Raw genomic sequence first — 18,324 nt, forward strand, 5'->3', positions numbered from 1 at the left:
TTACTCAGCACAGACTGCATTCAAGTTAACACAAAACCTTTGGACTAAGATGAATTAATTCTAAACTCAGCTCAGAACATAAGAAGGCCTCTTATACTCAGTCAGACCACTGGTCCAGCTAGCACACTTTATTCAAGGTAGGGCTCAGTCATCCTCAGCTGCTGCACGACCTGAGTGCAGCTCCCTTGGCAGCTCCACAGGGGAGAATTGTCAAAACCTGGGCTGACCATTTGCAGGCTTCCTATACTTTAAGAGGACTTCGTGATTCAGCTGAGCCTTGCTTGAGCAACAAGATGCTCCTGATGTGGTCCTGCATCCTTGGATACTCTTGGGGTTTTTTATCCTGTCTCCTGGTTTACCTTTTGGTCCTGACTTCCTCTCCAGTCTGACCCCACAGCAGATGACTGAGGCCCATATCCCAGGCCTGCCATTGTTTGACCCTCAACTTGTTTGACCCACAACTTGACTCTGGTGCATGGGATGGGAACTGTTATCAGACTGAGGGCCACATTCCCACTTGGGTATTCTTCGGGGAGGGGGCACATCTGGTGGCCTAAGGCAAAAGAGGGCAAAACCTCTGTTTTCTCTCTCTCTTTCTTTCTTTCTTTCTTTCTTTCTCTCTCTCTCTCTCTCTCTCTCTCTCCTTCTCTTTCTCTCTCTCTCTCTCTCTCTCTCTCTCTCTCTCTCTCTCTCTCTCTCATACACACACACACAAACACACTCCATCCAGGCAACCAAAAGGCATTATCAAAGTTTGATGACATATTCCAGCCAAGCAAAAAGAGATTGTGAAGCAAGGCCGGGAGGGGGGTGACCTGGAGAGGGGAGGTGTGACTGAGGAGGAAGTAGAACATAGAATGAGTCCTAAGGGCCAGATAGAGGGGCTTGCAGGGTCACATTTGGCCCCCCAGCCTGTGGTTCCTCATGCCTACTTATAGTGCCACCACTTGTCCCCTCCCTCAAGGAGCAATGACCTCATGAAAATGGATGGAAGGAGCAATTAAAAAGGGAAATAGGAAGGCAGATGCAGCATGCAAAGCTGGAGTAAGCCCAGAATCCTTCCCAAAACTTTTATGGAAGAGTCCAGGACTCATTATGATCTACTGTGGGGCACCTAGTTGGGTCAGAAGCGGCATATGCACAAAGCTGGGATTTGCATCAGAGTAAGGACTCTTACATCTCAGTCTCTCTCCCTCTCTCGTAACTGCTCTGGACATTTTTTTCAAGAACCTACATTTAGTATGTGTCCTTCTAAAGATTCCCATTTGTTTCATTTACAAGGTGAACATAGGCAGCTTTAGAAAGCGAATCAGCTCTGTGATGTGCATCCCAAACATTAGCTTATAATTGAGAAGCTTATGGGGTACAGCAGATCTATAATTTCTTTAAACATTAGCATTTCTAGCATCTGCGCTCGAAATGAACAGCAGCTTCTCCCTGCTGTTTCATATGTCTCCCCCTATGTCATCTCAAGATAATAGGCCCCTCTTCACTTTCCTGAATTTGTCTGTCCCTAGTCACTAACTAGGCACACATCTGCTTCAGTTACTCACAATCACTTGGGCAAATCAATAGCTAACCTTTTAATAGGAAGCTACTCAATAGTGATGCCAGTTTCTGTCTTTGGTTGCATTAGCAGTGATCACAGCTATGTCACACAAGGAGCCGAGATCCTAACCTTCCCTAGTTACTTATTGAGTGGATAGCTGCTTTTATCTCCCGTCTTGATTTAAATGTAGCTTCATTGAGGCCTGTTTTAAAGGATTGCATTTGTATTGATTTATATCATACTTTATCGTTAAACCACTTTGAGAGCTTTGTCTAGGATTTAATTTTGCAATCGATAATAATAAACAACAGTAGCAATCCTGAGAGGTATGCATCACACAGAGAAACAGTAGCTTCCTGAAAGCCATCTAAGACAACTTCATAGCTGAGCAGGGATCTGAACTCGAGTTTCCCAAATTCCAAGCACAACAACTCCTCACTGGGCAGCTTTCTCTAGACTGCTAAATTTTAAAAAAATGAAACCCACCCTTAAAGGGGGTAAAGGGGACCCCTGACCATTAGGTCCAGTCATGACCGACTCTGGGGTTGAGGCGCTCATCTCGCTTTATTGGCCAAGGGAGCCGGGGTTTGTCTGCAGACAGCTTCCGTGTCATGTGGCCAGCATGACTAAGCCGCTTCTGGCGAACCAGAGCAGCACACGGAAACGCCGTTTACTTTCCTGCTGGAGCAGTACCTATTTATCTACCTGCACTTTGACGTGCTTTCAAACTGCTAGGTTGGCAGGAGCAGGGACCGAGCAACGGGAGCTCACCCCGTTGCGGGGATTCGAACCGCCGACCTTCTGATCGGCAAGTCCTAGGCTCCGTGGTTTAACCCACAGCGCCACCCACGTCCCTGCAGTGTTATAGTCCCTCCCCATTATACTCTTAAGGCCACATTTGCAACACACATTTGAAGCACTGTGATACGACTTTAATTAGTCATGGCTTCCCCCAAAGGATTATGGGAGCTGAAGTTTGTTGAGGCTCCTGAGAATTATTAGGTCAATCATTCCCTCTTCTCTGGGAACTCTGGGTATTGTAGCTTTGGGAGGAAACTAGGGCTCTCCTAACAACACTCAGCATTATAAAGGCTTTTAACAAATACATTGATTTGTAGCTACTTCTGTCTGATTCTTAATCATTCTATGGACAGAGCCAAGAAATCTCTGCAAAATTAGGTTACGCTGAATTCTAAAAAACCAGAATACATACAGTGGTACCTTGGTTTACAACCATAATCCGTTCTGGAGGTACGGTTGGAAAACAAAATAGGTTGTAACCCAAGGCACACTTTCGCCAATGGGGCCTCCATAAAAAAAGGGTTGTAATCCAAAGAAAATGGGTTGTAATCTAAAAAAAAGGGACATGCACTTCTGGGTTTGACGTGGTTGTAATCCAAAACGGTTGCAAACCAAGGTACCACTGTACATATTTTAAATATGCATTTGTGTTTCCCCACCCCCCCAAAAAAATAAAGAGCCAAGAACAAACCTTTGCACGAATCATCCTCTATTGGCTGCTTGAAAGCTGTTATGTCACTGAACGTGCAAAGAAACAAAACAACTTTGTCCTGTTCATTTCGAATTGGAGCAATTTTCACAAAGAACCAAACAGGAGTCCCTGGGGGAAAAACAACACACACAAAAAACTGGTCAATGACATAAAAGCTGTACAGCATGCCAACCATATTGTTTAACAGGGAGAGGCATTGCTTCAGCAAACAAGCAGAAGGACAAAAGGTTATATGGTGGCAGCAGAACAGCAGAAACAACTGACTGCAAACATATACCCACTTACCTGGGAATGTGCCCCACTGAATTCAATGGGGCTTACTTCTCAGTAACTTGTACAGCATCAGTGGACAGCATGTGGTCCACAGGTCACATTTACCCTTTGACTACTCTCTGTGAGGCCCACCAAGCCCCAGGGAGTCCCACCACACATTTAAATCACTGTTATACCACTTTAATAGCCATGGCTTCCCCCAAAGAATCCTGGGAGTTGTAGTGTGTTGAGGTTACTGAGAGTTATTGACCCTTACTTCCCTCACAGAGTTACAATTCGCAGAGTGGTTTAAGAATCAGACTTTCTGCCCAAGAAACTCTGGGAACTGTAGTTCTGGGAGGGGAAGTCTTCTAACAGCTCTCGGCACCCTTAGCCAACCACAGCTCCCACATCAAATCAGCACAATCTTTGCACAAGAGGAAGGTGTAAGCAGGCTTGGGGAAAACTTGGCATTTGCAGAACTATGCAAAATATTAAGGGGAAAAAACCGAAGTGGGAGTGGAACACCCCCCCCCCAACCCAATGGAAACTGAGCATAGTAAGCGGCTATAGAATGCTTGCTGTCAGTGAGAGAGAGGGAATGGGAAACTGGGGAAAATGAGAATGGAGTGGCTGGAATCCTGAACAGGAAGCACTCCATGCTGCAACATTTTGTTGCAGTTCCCATCTGTAAATTAGATTTCCAATGATGCAATGCCCCTTCCGACCTTCAGGAGGAGGGGGGGTTGTGGGATCACGACCCCGCCCACACTCTGCGAGGCTGGCGTCAGCCTCGCAGGAGACAGGGATTCACCCAATTAGCATACCCTGTGGCGCCAGCCAATTGGCTGGCGGCAGGGGCGGGCCTTCCTAGGGCCACTTAAGGTCAGGGCAGCCCCTGGCTCACCCCCTTTCTTCCCTGGAGACGACGCAGTTTGCAGTTTGCAGTTTGGGTTTCCCTCAGCTGCTGGACCATGTGGAGTTATCTCAGAAGAGGATTGCAGGCAGGGAAGTTACCTTTCGTTATTCCTTTCTCCTCTAGGAGTGAGGGCTGCTTAATTCGCCTTTATTGCGCTGCTCTCTTCATAATTGGGTACTTTGGCTGAATTTTAATTTATTGGGGTGCCTGGGGGGGTGACTACATTGCCATTCGTCGTTAATTCTGCTGGTGCGTTGCTGTTTGTGTGTGTGTTTATTATTCCCGTGGTCAGCAGAGGTGCTTCAGAATTTCCTCATCCTTCCTCCTTTTGCTTCTCCCCCTCTCTCCCCATGGTTTGAATGCTCTTTAATCAGCTGATTTTACACGGTCTCCGTTCTGCCCCCCTTGTTTCTCCCCTCTCCCCAGCTAATTTAAACAGTCTCCATTCTGCCCCTTCGTTTCTCCCCTCTCCCCGGCCAGCCCTCACGTTTCCCGCATATCAGCTGTTCCTGCTTGTGGGAGATCTTATCTGCCTTGCCTGGAGCGTTCCTGCCTTGCTTCTTTGTTGCCTTTGTTCTTGAGCTGCAGGGCACCTCGTGGAATATGCTGTAGCTTCACAGAAAAAGCTCCCTTTCTTTTACAGGGAATTTTCAGCATTCGCTGCTGGTGTTGCTTTATTTCTAAACTGCTTGATTTTCAGGAGTTGTTATCTCTATTTTTGTGGGGCTTTTCTCCTCCTGGGGGTTTTCCCCCTTTGCGCTCCATTCCAGCTGCTGCAGTTTAACACGGGAGCTGTAATTGAGCTAAAATCACTGTGTGTGTGTGTTTGTGTGCTTTCCTTCCAGCATCTCTTTCACGTCTACAGTTTTACAGGAAGCTCTGTGTGTTTTGGTGCAAGTTCCCTGCCCTCAGGAGCTTGCCTTGCCTGCTGCTGCATGCCCCCTTCAGAAGAATTTATTCAGCTTTGTGGAGCTTTTTCTGGTGATCCGTTGCCTGCCCTCGACTGCTGACTGCCTGTCCTGCAAGGAGCTCAAGGAAGAAAGGCCGGAGGACACAGTGCACCCATCCAATCAGGTTTTTGCTGTTGGGGCTTCATGCTTTAGCTAGGGGTTTGTGCAGGGGAGCGTGGTGCAATTAGGTGGATGGCAGCTGCGGGAGGACAGCGGGCTGCATTTGGTGCCGGTTGTGTTTCATTTCCCTGCTGGGGTGAGGGGGCAGAATTTCTTGTCAAATAATCATTTCAGCAGCATTCTTGAGGGGGTGAGTTCTACAGGCTGTTTTATTTTCGCGCGGAAGTTTAGACTTGGAAAGCATCGGAAGCAGCTGTGCCGTTGCCGGGCAACCAGCGCGCCCCTGCCGCCATTTCATCTGCCCACATGGCCTTCCGGGCGGTTGCCATTTTACTATAGGCACTCCACCTGGGAAGTAATTTTAAAAACCCTACCTTTTAAGCCTAACCGGCGGAAAAACCAGGGAAATAATTAATGTTCATAAGGGGTACGTGGGGAATGCCTGCAGGTTTTGCTCTTGCGGTTGTGGAATTTTTTCAGTGTTAAAGGGCTAGCGTTAAGTGTTTCCGCACATGTTCCTTGCCGCTAGGCAGTGGGAACGCATTACGGCCGCCATTTTGATTGCCCACGTGGCCTTGCGGCGGCGGCCATTTTAGGAGAGGCAAAACCACGTGGGATCTACTTTTTGAGTGCCCCTCACTTTCTATTTGGTTTTAAATTCAAAAGCAATATAAACAATATAAACAAAGGAAATAAACACAAGCTATATAAACAAAGGATGATAGCGCAACTATTAATAGAGCCTAGCTTAAATATGAGCATGCAAGGGGCTGCAGGGAGCCCCTCCTCTTGGTGCATAAGCTTGCATAGAGCTGGCTACAGCGTCTCTGGCTAGGCTAATCTTTGAATTAATATCCTCTAATTAATTTGACTGCTTTTGTTTATACTTACACTCTCGAGAATTTCATTCTGGGAATTTAGGAAACACATTTAAATCAAATTGAAGCATTAGTGCATAGTATATTGGAATTCAAATTATTTCATTCAGCTTGCGGTGCTCTGTGGAGCTGTGTCATTTACTCTCTGCCTAGGCTTTAATTTTATAATTTGGTATAGTCAATTCATAGTTATAAGGAAAAGAGATCCAGGTTTTTACATCATTTGATTTATTAAAGGGTTTCTTCGCCTGCAATCTCTTGCAAGCTTTGCATACAGGTTATAGGGAATCTAAAGCAAATAGCTCATGCCTCTTTTACGTTCATCTCTTTCTGGTATTTCATCAGTTAGTTTATAAGTATATATTTAATCTGGCAATTTTAAATCATTTGGTTGATTTTGATAATAGTGCTTAAGGGCTTTTGGGAGCTTTGCTTTGCTTATAGGTTTGTTGCATAAGTCAACTTATCATCTTTCACTGCTGTATTGCTGGGTTACAATATATAATTCTACCTCTAGCTTGCTGCATAGCTGCTGACATTATCAAAGGTGCTCTTCTGTTTATTATAGACTCAGTATTCCTCTAAATACATTGCTTGAGGTGTGGGCTGGTATTTTGGTTTGCTATCCAGTGCAGATAATAATGAGCTACGGTGATATTGTTTGCAGCTAAATACAATTTGTTGGAGATTAGTTAGGCATCTTTGATTCCTTTAAACTCACCAGTGCAGACAATACTGAACTACTGTGATATTGCTCGCACCTCACCCATATAATCCAAGCTAGTTGGTGTTGATTTTACTGAACCAGGCTAATTAAGGGTATCAAACTATGTCTGCTCAAAATGCCACTATATCTGGGGTGGCACAAGGGAACCAGGAGGGGTCCCAGGCTTTGTAATGCCTACTGTATCGGGGGGGGGGGGGCATAAGGGAACCAAGAGGGGCCTCAGGCCTTCGTAGTGCCTAGTAACCCACATACTTTGGCACAGTTTTTCAATGCTCTTAGACATTTTATAGGCAATATAGGCCCGCAGGCCAGGTGGCAGCGGCACCTCTTGCGCTCACCCAAGAATGCATCCCGGATACGCCACCTACGTTGTGGACCGCCCTGGTACCTCCGCGGCCACCGCAGCAGTGCTGAGAGCAGCCAATGATTCAACAGTGAGTCCTGTGTCCAAGATGGGTTAGGGTAGCCTCCTGTGCCCTGCAACCCACAGGCCTAGTCAGTGTTTCCTCTGCTTTGGAAACCTTTTACCAACAATTCAGGCCCATGGTCACTACGGCCTCTTCCGAAATAGTGAGGAGCTCCTTTGCACTTTGGCCTCCTTATTTAGGGTTCCACATTCGGGTAGCAATCCATTTATGCATCCTCACACATAATTACAGTCTACGTGTCCCTGGGTTTCCAATGACAGATCCTCGGGAGGTAGGGCTCATGCTTACAATTATAACCTTTCTGCCTCTCAGTATACCCCAGACTTTCCCAGTATTCCACAGGGAATGCTGTGGAAGGGAGAAAGAAGTCTAAGTAAGAAGAAGCATTCGGCCAAGAAGAGCAAAAGAAGTAAGCCTTCTGATGCCGAGGACGATTCAGAAAAGCTTCCTGCTGCCCACCACCTGCTGTGTTCCGAGCGACCAGAATTACTGGATGGAGCATATGGGTCCCTATGTGGGAAAAGGAAAGTCAGAAAATTTGAAGCCAAGCGAGTCCCTCACCATGAGGTTTGCTGGGAGTACAACACGGGTGTGTGCCAAGGGCCAAATTGTAAGTATGTGCATGAATGTGAGAAGTGCCTAGGTAACCACCCAGCGTCTTCGTGTTTTAAAGGTAAACAGCCTTTTCCGGGCAGCAGGGGGGCATTTCCATCAGGGGTCTTGAAAAGCTCACAGACCCGCCAAAAAGAACAGCCAGAAACTGGTATTAATTTGGCCCTTGACTGGCATGTTCTCTTCTGTTGAGCCCTCACCTCTTAGAACCCTTCTCGATAGATACCCAAAAAATAGAGGCAGCAAAGAGTTTCTCTTATGGCCTCAGGATCCTCATTTCATTACCCCCTAACTCGGGGACCCCCCCCCAAACCAAAGAATCAGTTCGGGAAGTGTCCCGTCTAAACAATTATCGCACTCCTAGAGTGGCAAACCTGTCCCGGACCTTTGACCTTTAGTGCTTAGAAATAAACATCTACTTCTCTAACAAATTTACCCCTGGGGTTAACAAGGGCATCACGGATGCACAGGTGCAGCGAATTGCCACAGCCATTCCGGGAGCACCTTTGGAGCCTTGGGAACATGATGTCCTGAAGGGAGTATTAGCTTCAGGAGCCAAGCCCACGCTTAGATCTTTTAAAAGGGCTTGGGTGGACTTTATGGAGTTTCAAGGCAAACTTATAAAATAATAATAATAAAATATGATAATAATAATAATAATAATGACAATAATAATAGTAAAAAACAACAAAAAAAAACAACAACAAAAAAACAACCAAAAACCTACGCTTGACACACCTCAAGGTAAATTAAAAAATCCTAAGCTTCACACGCCTCCTACCAAGGCTGAAGCTCTGCAATACTTGGTACATTGGAGAGTGCTGGGTCGTGCAGCAAAGACTCTTAAACATCCAGTAGGCGGCAATCTCTTTTTCTGTAAGGTTGTTTAATCCAGAGACCCTGGTGTGGCCTTCTTAGTGTGAAGGGCACTGTGGGGCTGGCGCAGGCCGCAGCCTCCTAAAAGTGATGGTAGAAGGCCCTTAACTTATGACATTCTATGCTAATTCATAAATAAATAAATAAATGTAAAATAATAATAATAATAATAATAATAATAATAATAATAATAAACCATTAAAAAAAAAAAAAAAAACAAGAAGGAAGAAAATTAAGAAGTATCTGTTGGTCCGAGGACAAGGCCCAGTTATTTACAGCTGCATACTCCATTGCCTTTGGCGCTATGCGCAGTGGCGAAGTGGTTTGTAAGGGCCAACCAGATTCCATTGCCCGAGGTAGTTTGAGAGACCTGACCTTGTTCAGATCCAATTTAGTCCTGCATGTCCAATGTTCCAAAACCGATCAGCAGTAAAGGACACTAAACAATTCATGTACATGGGACCAACCGTCTCAGGTCCATTCCTCGAACATTGGGATGGCTCCGGCCTTGCACGGCATCAGTCCATGCACGTTATGCGAAGGGCGATTGCTGCCTGAGGTTTACCCTCAGCTAAATTCACGGTTAACTCCTTTCGGATTGGGGCCGCCACCACAGCAGTGCATTTGGGACTCTCATCTGAAAGGATGAAGGACTTGGGGGCAGTGGAAGTCTGATGCATTAAGGGAAGTCTGATGCATATAAAGGATATATTCATAAGACCTTGTGATTGTTCACAGTATACCTGACCTGGCTTTGTTACCTTCTTTTGCTTTCAGGTGACGTTGTGATGCATATTTGGAGTATAGGCCCTGCACCGTCCACTGGGATATAAACCATGCCGCTAATGGGGATCTAGGGTGCAGGAGCTACGAGGGCGCGCATCTGGATAATCGGGCACAGCATGGTGCATTGGGCCAGGGTCCGCGCCATCAATTCCGGTCTCGGGCCGCACCTTAGCTACATAAATATATCTTGGATCTCTCGAAGGAGAATGCGCTGGGCCAAAAAATGTTGCCCGCTATTAGGGCCAGAGAGGCGGCGGAGGGGCCCCCAGATGCTTTAGATATCCAATTAGGCGAAAAGTGTTAGCTTACAGAAAGGCAGTCGACTTGATGTGGCATATCTTTAGTGACTTGGAGGAACTTAAGGCCTCTTACCCAAACGTCACTACTAGTTTATTTGGGGCCTCGTGGATGGAGAGGCGGGTTTGGAGAGATTGCAGGTGCCCGATAGCCATAAACAGGGCTAGGAAAGCCTGGCATTGGGCGGTGGTGCGTAGAGTGGCAGCCCTGGGTGGGAGTGGCATTGAGGGCCCACCCAGTGCCATGGTCATCCAGCTGAGCGAGAACGACTTGGCGTATAGGAAAGGGGTGGACTTGATATGGAACATTATCAATGACTTGGAATTGTTGAGGGCATCCCATGAAAACATTACAATAATCTGGTCATCTTTGTTGGAAAGGGATGCATAAAAACCCGTGGCTGTGAACAAAGCTAGGAGGATTGTGGAGCGCACGGTGGCTCGTAGAGTGGCCGCATGGGGCGGTCGGGTCATTCAGCACCCATGCATACGGTTTGACAAGGAAATGCTTTATCACTGGGATGGCGTGCATACGGTTTGACAAGGAAATGCTTTATCACTGGGATGGCGTGCATCTATCTGATGCTGGCAATGCTATTTGGTTGGCAGATAATTTTCAAGGCGTTAGGGATTGGTTACAGGTCTGAGGGTATTGGCGGCGAGCCGGCTTGCGGCTCGGTGGCGGTAGGCATTGGCCGGGGTATTATCATGCAGATGAGGTTGGGGGGAGGAACGCCATCACCTCCCCCAATGCTTGAAGGGTAGTTCGTTAAAGGACTCCGAGGGGCGACGCCTCGTCCGAAACCTACGGAGGCTAGGGCCTAAAGCGCGCCCCCGAGCGGTAACCCCTTGGGGAGCGCCCAGGGATATGCATCTCGGGTGGCTCCCCCTGTTGGTGTTTAACCCTTCCCGGTCAGACCGGATAGTCGGTTAGGGCCAATGCCTAAAGCCAATACCCTTCTTTCCTGTAATCAATAAAGTTGTGGCCATTTTCGCCCATTAACCTAAAACTCTGTGTCCGTTGTCTTCATTTATTCCACCTGTGGGGGGGAGGGAATAGCCACACAATGCCCCTTCCGACCTTCAGGAGGAGGGGGGGTTGTGGGATCACGACCCCGCCCACACTCTGCGAGGCTGGCGTCAGCCTCGCAGGAGACAGGGATTCACCCAATTAGCATACCCTGTGGCGCCAGCCAATTGGCTGGCGGCAGGGGCGGGCCTTCCTAGGGCCACTTAAGGTCAGGGCAGCCCCTGGCTCACCCCCTTTCTTCCCTGGAGACGACGCAGTTTCCCACCCACCCGCCCTTTAGGTTTTGCCACTGACCTTGCTATGGGCTTCGGCTGGTCGCCGCAAGGGGCCTGGTAGGAGTTTTTCCATTTGGCTAATTGGCTGGTTTTGTGAGCCACTTGGTTTTTTCGCCTACCTCGTAGCAAATCGTCACAACTCCCTCGGTTTTGGCGGTAGGCATTGGCCGGGGTATTATCATGCAGATGAGGTTGGGGGGGAGGAACGCCATCACCTCCCCCAATGCTTGAAGGGTAGTTCGTTAAAGGACTCCGAGGGGCGACGCCTCGTCCGAAACCTACGGAGGCTAGGGCCTAAAGCGCGCCCCCGAGCGGTAACCCCTTGGGGAGCGCCCAGGGATATGCATCTCGGGTGGCTCCCCCTGTTGGTGTTTAACCCTTCCCGGTCAGACCGGATAGTCGGTTAGGGCCAATGCCTAAAGCCAATACCCTTCTTTCCTGTAATCAATAAAGTTGTGGCCATTTTCGCCCATTAACCTAAAACTCTGTGTCCGTTGTCTTCATTTATTCCACCTGTGGGGGGGAGGGAATAGCCACACAACTATCTTCATTGATATTTGGTTAGTTTGGTTGGTCAGCGGAAGCACATTCCTGTACTTCTGATGAACAACAGCAGTGCAAGGATGCAATAAAATAAGTAAGCCCCCTCCCTGCCCCCACCTTTTCCCATTGGAATCCTAGCATTCTACTACCTGCAAGAAATCCAACATTACAGGAGAAGGAATGAGAATTTTGGTTTTGCTTCAAAAGCATGCAAACCTTCTTTGAACGGAGGTCAGAGTAGCTCAAAAGAAAGAAAGATGTTCATCAAGGGAAATAATAGTGCTATCTTGCTCCTTTCAACTCTCTTTTATATAGAAAGAGAGGGAGAGAGAATGGATCTGTTTGCAACCAGTCACAAAATGCAGAAATTGAGGTCATTGTTGAAATGCAATTGGTGGGGGGGGGGTCTTTGGGTGCAATGAATACTGTAATCACATAGCCTAGACTGTGTATACTCTCCAAGAAACAAATAGATAGTCTGCATTGACATAATTTATTTTATTTGTTTATTAGAGCATTCATATCCCACCGTTCTAGTGTAAATACACCGCTCAGGGCAGCTGATCCAGATTCCCTTCCCAAGAAAATCATCACAACATGTATAAATTATGCTGCCTGGCTCACATTACATAACCCTGTTTCTGCTCATTTTAGAGAGGAACGTTGGGAAAATTCACGAAGCTTGGATATAAGGTTTGGAGGGGTCATAAAGTTCTCCTCAGAGTCGAGGTGAGCTTCAAAGCTTTAAAATTACCCTGGGGCCACAGAGTTGAAGGCAGCACACTCTACCCCCACCTACCATCAGCCAGGGCACCAAGGTGACTATGAGGTTCCACTCCTGCCTCCCAAGCAAACGTCACAGCAAGATGGAGACCAACTTCCACCAGCCAAAGAAGGAGCAGCTGCAGGGAGACCACTTCCCTCTGCTCTTTGACCAGAAGAATGCTCTGCTCTGACTGACAGTTGCCCTGGGACCGCAGATGCAAGAAGCAAGGGCATTCTGGCCCCATCCATCATTCAGAGGAACAAGGGCCATCAATTGCTATTCAGGCAAGGACATCAGCAAGGGGAGATCGGCATGGATAAAAATGCCTCCTCACAGAATCATAGCTCAGCAGTTTGTTCTGGCCTTCAAAACAGACTTCCTTTTTCCTTCCAGTGCCCTTCTCCTTGGCATTAGCCACTTTGGGAGACAGCAATCGTCTGAAAAGATGATTATTTTTAAAAAAGCAAATAAATACGTAGGGGCAGCTTGGGGGTTTCTCCAAAGGCTGAAGCTGCTGTGGAATGTGGTGGCTAAATTGCTCATGGGAGCGAATTACCACAGGCGCATAAGACCCCGAAGGATTTACGGTGTCTACCAATCAGCTACTGGGCCAAAGTCAAGGGGCTGACATATAAGGCCCATACAGTCGTATCTCAGAAGTCAACAGAATCAGTTCCGGAGGTCCGTTCGTCTTCCGAAACGTTTGACTTCCAAAGTGCAGCTTCTGATTGGCTGCAGGAAGCTCCTGCAGCCAATCGGAAGCCGCAGAAGCCCCACCAGACGTTCGGCTTCTGAAAGAATGCTCAAAAACCAGAACACTCACTTCCGTTTTTTGATCGTTCAGGAGCCAAAACGTTCAACTCCCAAGGTGTTCAGGAGCAGAGGTATGACTGTATAACTAACATATAAGGCCCTATGAAGCTCAGGACTAGGTATGTATCTTTTACATACAAAGTATATCACTGCTGTCGGCAGGAGAGTTCCAAAGATCTCAGAAGCTCACTCCACTGAACTTGGAGCAGGGCTTTTTAGTGTGGCTGCCCCCATCCTGTGGAACAATGCTCCTGTTGAAATACAAGAGGTGCCCACTATCTGCACTTTCTGGGAACAAATGAAGACTGCTTTATTCCAACAGGCTCCCCCAGCTGGGTCTTTACTGCTTGTTAGGGTTTTCGCCTTGTTTTAAATATACTTGTTGTTTTTAACCCTTTGTTATTGTTGTTGTTTAGTCATTTGGTCGTGTCCGACTCTTCGTGACCCCATGGACCAGAGCATACCAGGCACTCCTTTACAATTTAACCCTTTACAATTATCTTTTATGCAACACGCCTTAAGACAGCGGCTTAGAAGGCAAGCCATCAGCCAGTATTAATAATTACAATATGAAAATAAAATAATTCTATGACTTGGCTTAACACCTGAGCAACAGATGAATTCCTGGCTTGTTCACACACCTCAAACCACCTCCCACCATCCACCTGCCCTGCTTCCCCAAGCCTGGATAGCTCAGTTGGCTAGAGCGTGATGCTGATAAATGCCAAGGTTGCAGGTTTGATCCCTGTGTGGGATAGCTGCATATTCCTACACTGCAGGGGGTTGGACTAGACAGTCGTCAGGGTCCCTTCCAGCTCAACAATTCTATAAGCCTCCCTCCCTCCCTCTCTTTAAATCACATTTACTTGGGAGTAAGTCCCACTGAATTCAGTGTGGCTTACTTCTGAGTAGACATGTATAGGATTGCACTAAATGCTACCCCAGCCGGATATACCAGCTACACACTAGGCCTGCTAGGAAAGCTAGGCATGTGTCACGTCTCCTTTAATTACTGGCTATGGCAAAGCAGACGGCTGAGTTTTGGTTACATAATAGTTACAGCTGACCTTTGAAACTCCCTCAATCAATATTACACTATTCATTTTTAATGCTGCTGCTGTACATGATGCAGGAAGCTGCGCATTCCATCCAGGATTCATTAGTGAGCAAGTCAAGTGTCTGCGATTGGGATGGGTTAGGCAGGCCATGCGGGCGAAAACGAAGTTTTTAGATAGATAAGCCGAGCGAAATCTCTTGCATCTGACCGACTGCTTTTAAGATTAATGCACCGGAAATTCGGCGAGGTACTAACTGCTCCATCCTAGCAAGCAGAACACATAGTGAGAAGCGGGGGGTGGGGCTGGCCCTTCACAGCTTCCCGGGAGGAAAGCATAGTGTGGTTATGCTGATAGACCCAGCAAAGCCATTTCCAGCGTCTTAAAAGGCTTCTTCCTTCACGCTTGTCTACCATCGAACCCATCCGTGGGCTGGCTGAGAAGAGGGTCAATAGGTCAGAACGCTACATGTTAAGATGAAGAAATCCTATTTCATTCCCCCGAGGAAGAATCAGAAAGGGCTGAGGTTACTCTGTTGAACTAGAAATATCTGAAAAGTGGTTAAAGAAGAAAAATAAGTCGTCAGCCCAACAGCTCTTTTGAAATGATGTATCGGTTGGTTGTCTCTTTAGTATGCTTTTAAATGAGTCCTGGAGGGTGGGGTGCAACAGATTTAAACTAACACCAACAGGACTTGTGGGGAATCATAGAACTGGGGAGCTGGAAGGGACCCTGTGGATCATCTAGTCCAACCCCCTGCAATATGTAGCTGTCCCGTGTGGGGATCGAACCTGCAACCTTGGTGTTATCATAATAAATAATAATAAATTTTTATTTATACCTCGCCCTTCTTGGTTCAAAAACTGGGCTCAGGGCAGCTAACAACAAATTTAAAACACTTTAAAACACTTAATTATAAAAGCAGCATAAAATACAGTATAAAAACATGAATAACAATAAAAATCAAAAATCAATTAGATAATCCCCAGGGCTAGCTGGCTGAATTGGTCCTACTTGGGCCAGAGAGGAGGCCAGGGGAGAATTAGCTGTGGGGTCTCAGAGCGGGTGATCTTCATAAAAGGGGAGGGGGAGGGAAGAGAAGGGAAATAAAAGATCAGGCTGAATTCAAATTAAAGGCCAGGCGGAATAGCTTTGTCTTACAGGCCTGATGGAAGGAGGTTAAATCGTGAAGGGCCCTAGTCTCATGGGACAGAGCATTCCACCAGGTCGGAGCCAGCACTGAAAAGGCCCTGGCACTGGTGGAGGATAGTCTAACTTCCTTAGGGCCCAGGACCTCTAAACTATGGTTAGAGCACTATGGTTAGAGCACTAAGCTCTAACCAACTGAGCTATCCAGGCCCACGGCTCAGTGGCAGAGCATCTGCTTTGCCTGCAAGAGGTCCCAGGTTCAATCCCTGGCACCTCCAGGTAGTCCTGAAACTTCAGGTGGGGTGTACATCCCTGTACGGAACAAAAGGAGTCCAACAGGAATCTGAGTGGTTCTCCCGGTGCTCTTATCCTTTCCTACAGATTAGCGCTGGCCACTTTGTGCTGCAAAACTGCCCCGAGCAGAATCCTGTCTCAGAAGGAGCAGTACTTTAGGCTGTACTATAATAGGCAGGAAGGGAACAAGCTGAACATGAATAAAAGATGACAAGCGAGGCAACGATCGGGTAGGGAGGCGTTATTCGGTCCTTGTAAGAGCACGCCAAGTCTCTGAAAACAGACAAGCAACCAGATTGCCAGCACTGAGGCTTGCAGTCAGGAAGGACACAAGAAGAACCTTGCTAGATCGGACCAGCGGCCCATCTAGTCCAGAATTCTGTTCTCACATTGCCCAACTAGATGCCCATGGGAAACCCGTGAGCAGAACTTGAGGGCAATGGCACTCTTTCTACTTGCAGTTCCCAGTACAGTGGTACCTCGGGTTAAGTACTTAATTCGTTCCAGAGGTCCGTTCTTAACCTGAAACTGTTCTTAACCTGAAGCACCACTTTAGCTAATGGGGCCTCCTGCTGCTGCCATGCCACGGTACTATTTCTGGGTTAGCGGAGTCTGTAACCTGAAGCATATGTAACCTGAAGTGTATGTAACCCGAGGTACCATTGTAACTGGCATTCAAAGGCGTAATGTCTCTTGACAGTGGAGCCAGAGGATAACAGTCATCACTAGTAGCCATTGATAGCACTGTCCTCCATGAATTTGTCTAATCCTCTTCTAAAGCCATCCAAGTTGGTGGCCATCAATGCCTCCTGAGGAAGGAAACTGGGAAACCCAAATAAAATAATTGTCCCCTGTCCTTCAGATGATGGTGATGATGATTTTGATTTATTACCTCCCTCTTCACCCTAAGGTCCCAGTGTGGGCTATGACTTAAAACGGAAAGGGGTCAAACTATCACAAGAGGTGATGAAATTTTGGGAGGTTGAATAGTTACAAAGGAATGGTCTCGGTGGTGGGGTGCACATTTGTATTCTTATTTATTTATGATTATTACTTTGTCAAAACAAAAGAATAAGAATAATAAAAGAAAAGGGGGAAGGGGGGAAGAATGCAATCACAAAAAATGGGATGTGTTTCAGGTATCAAAGGCCAGGATAAATTTGGGATTAGGCTTTTAAATCTGTGTTTTGGAGAATGCTGGGATTCTGCAGGATATCTTCAGGATTTCTTCAATAAGAAGGTCACTAATGGCAGAAAGACAGCTTAATACCCCTCCCTTAAAACAGGGGTAGGGAATCTGCAACCCTCCAGATCAGCCTCAGGCCAGAGTTCAAGGATGATGGGAGTTGTAGTCCAGCAATATCTGGAGGTAAAAGACCAGCGCATATTGCCTGGGGCTGATGGGAGTTGTATTCCAACAATGTCTGCATTGAGGACACCAGGTTGGTGATGGCTGCTGTAATTAGTCAGGTATCCAATCTCTGTAAAAAAATTGTTTACTTACACTCACTGATGCTTCCAGTTACAATTTATGATTGGCAATCCTGTTACTGTACTCCAAGTAAAGGTATAATTCTCATCACTCACACCTCCTGAAAACTTGTTAGTGCCAAGGAAAGGGCAGGGGGGAATAGTACTCCCAGTGCCATTCCTGTAGCAGCGATGATGTCTTGTTAAACCACATCTCATGATCTGCTCTCCTGCCTGCATTTCTGGCTTCAACGTGGCACTGTTGAAAGGTGAGTGAAAAACCTGACTTACTGTTCTTCTTGTACATCAAGATTTCAAAGGAGTTCATCTCGTAGTTCTCAAACGTCTGTCTAACTTTATCTATGGTGTCTTTGTCAGTCAGCTCTCCGTACATAAAACTGCAGGGAAAGTGGAAAGACATTCAAAGTAAGATAGAAGGCAATCACAGGCAAGGCATATTGACACAACAAGACATTTACAAAAATGTATTAATGGTTATTAGGGTACTCTCAGTAGGATTTGCATACTTAGCCACTGGAGCTTGTTTGTTGACACTAACTATTCCCATGAAGAAGAGACTTTTGTTTGAAACATGTCAGTATTTGGACTTTTTTATTTTTTAAAAAATCAGCTTACTATATGTCAGGCTTGGGGAGAGCGGTTTCCTCCCTCCCTTTGGCCGTGGGTAAGCAGAACAAAGCAAAAATCGTCTCTTACCATTTAAAGAGATTTTAATGATCCCAGCTCAAGAACGAAGAATCCATCTCGGAGTAAAGGTGCTCCCAATTAAGGTTTCCACCCACTTCCCCCTTAGTCACTTCTGCTGCTTGCAACCTGATCTCGCAACCACCATGCCTTCTGTGCAGCTACCCTATCTAATCTCCTTGACCTTGGACTGGACAGCTGGACACTTTCCAACGAACCAGAGTCTGTTAACTCTCTCTCTCTCCCTGTTCTTCTTCTCCTAGCTGTTCACCCCCCCTCCCAGTTCCTCCAAACTTTTGTCTTCTGAACTATGTCCCT

At 46.8% G+C, this 18,324-nt stretch overlaps 1 protein-coding gene across 3 annotated transcripts in view; it reads right to left on the reverse strand.

Annotated features, from left to right (window-relative positions):
• Positions 1 to 18,324, reverse strand: part of KCNH1 (potassium voltage-gated channel subfamily H member 1) — a 236,001-nt gene that overhangs the window by 189,698 nt on the left and 27,979 nt on the right. For all 3 annotated transcript variants that reach the window (XM_079968555.1, XM_079968553.1, XM_079968554.1), the window contains exons 3-4: positions 17,593 to 17,699; positions 3,042 to 3,170 (exon numbers count right to left, since the gene is read on the reverse strand). In XM_079968555.1, coding sequence (XP_079824681.1) covers positions 3,042 to 3,170; positions 17,593 to 17,699 — 236 coding nt within the window. The remainder of the gene's footprint in view (positions 1 to 3,041; positions 3,171 to 17,592; positions 17,700 to 18,324) is intronic.

The sequence above is a fragment of the Podarcis cretensis genome, assembly GCF_951804945.1.
Source record: "Podarcis cretensis genome assembly, chromosome: 3".
Lineage (NCBI taxonomy): Eukaryota > Metazoa > Chordata > Lepidosauria > Squamata > Lacertidae > Podarcis > Podarcis cretensis.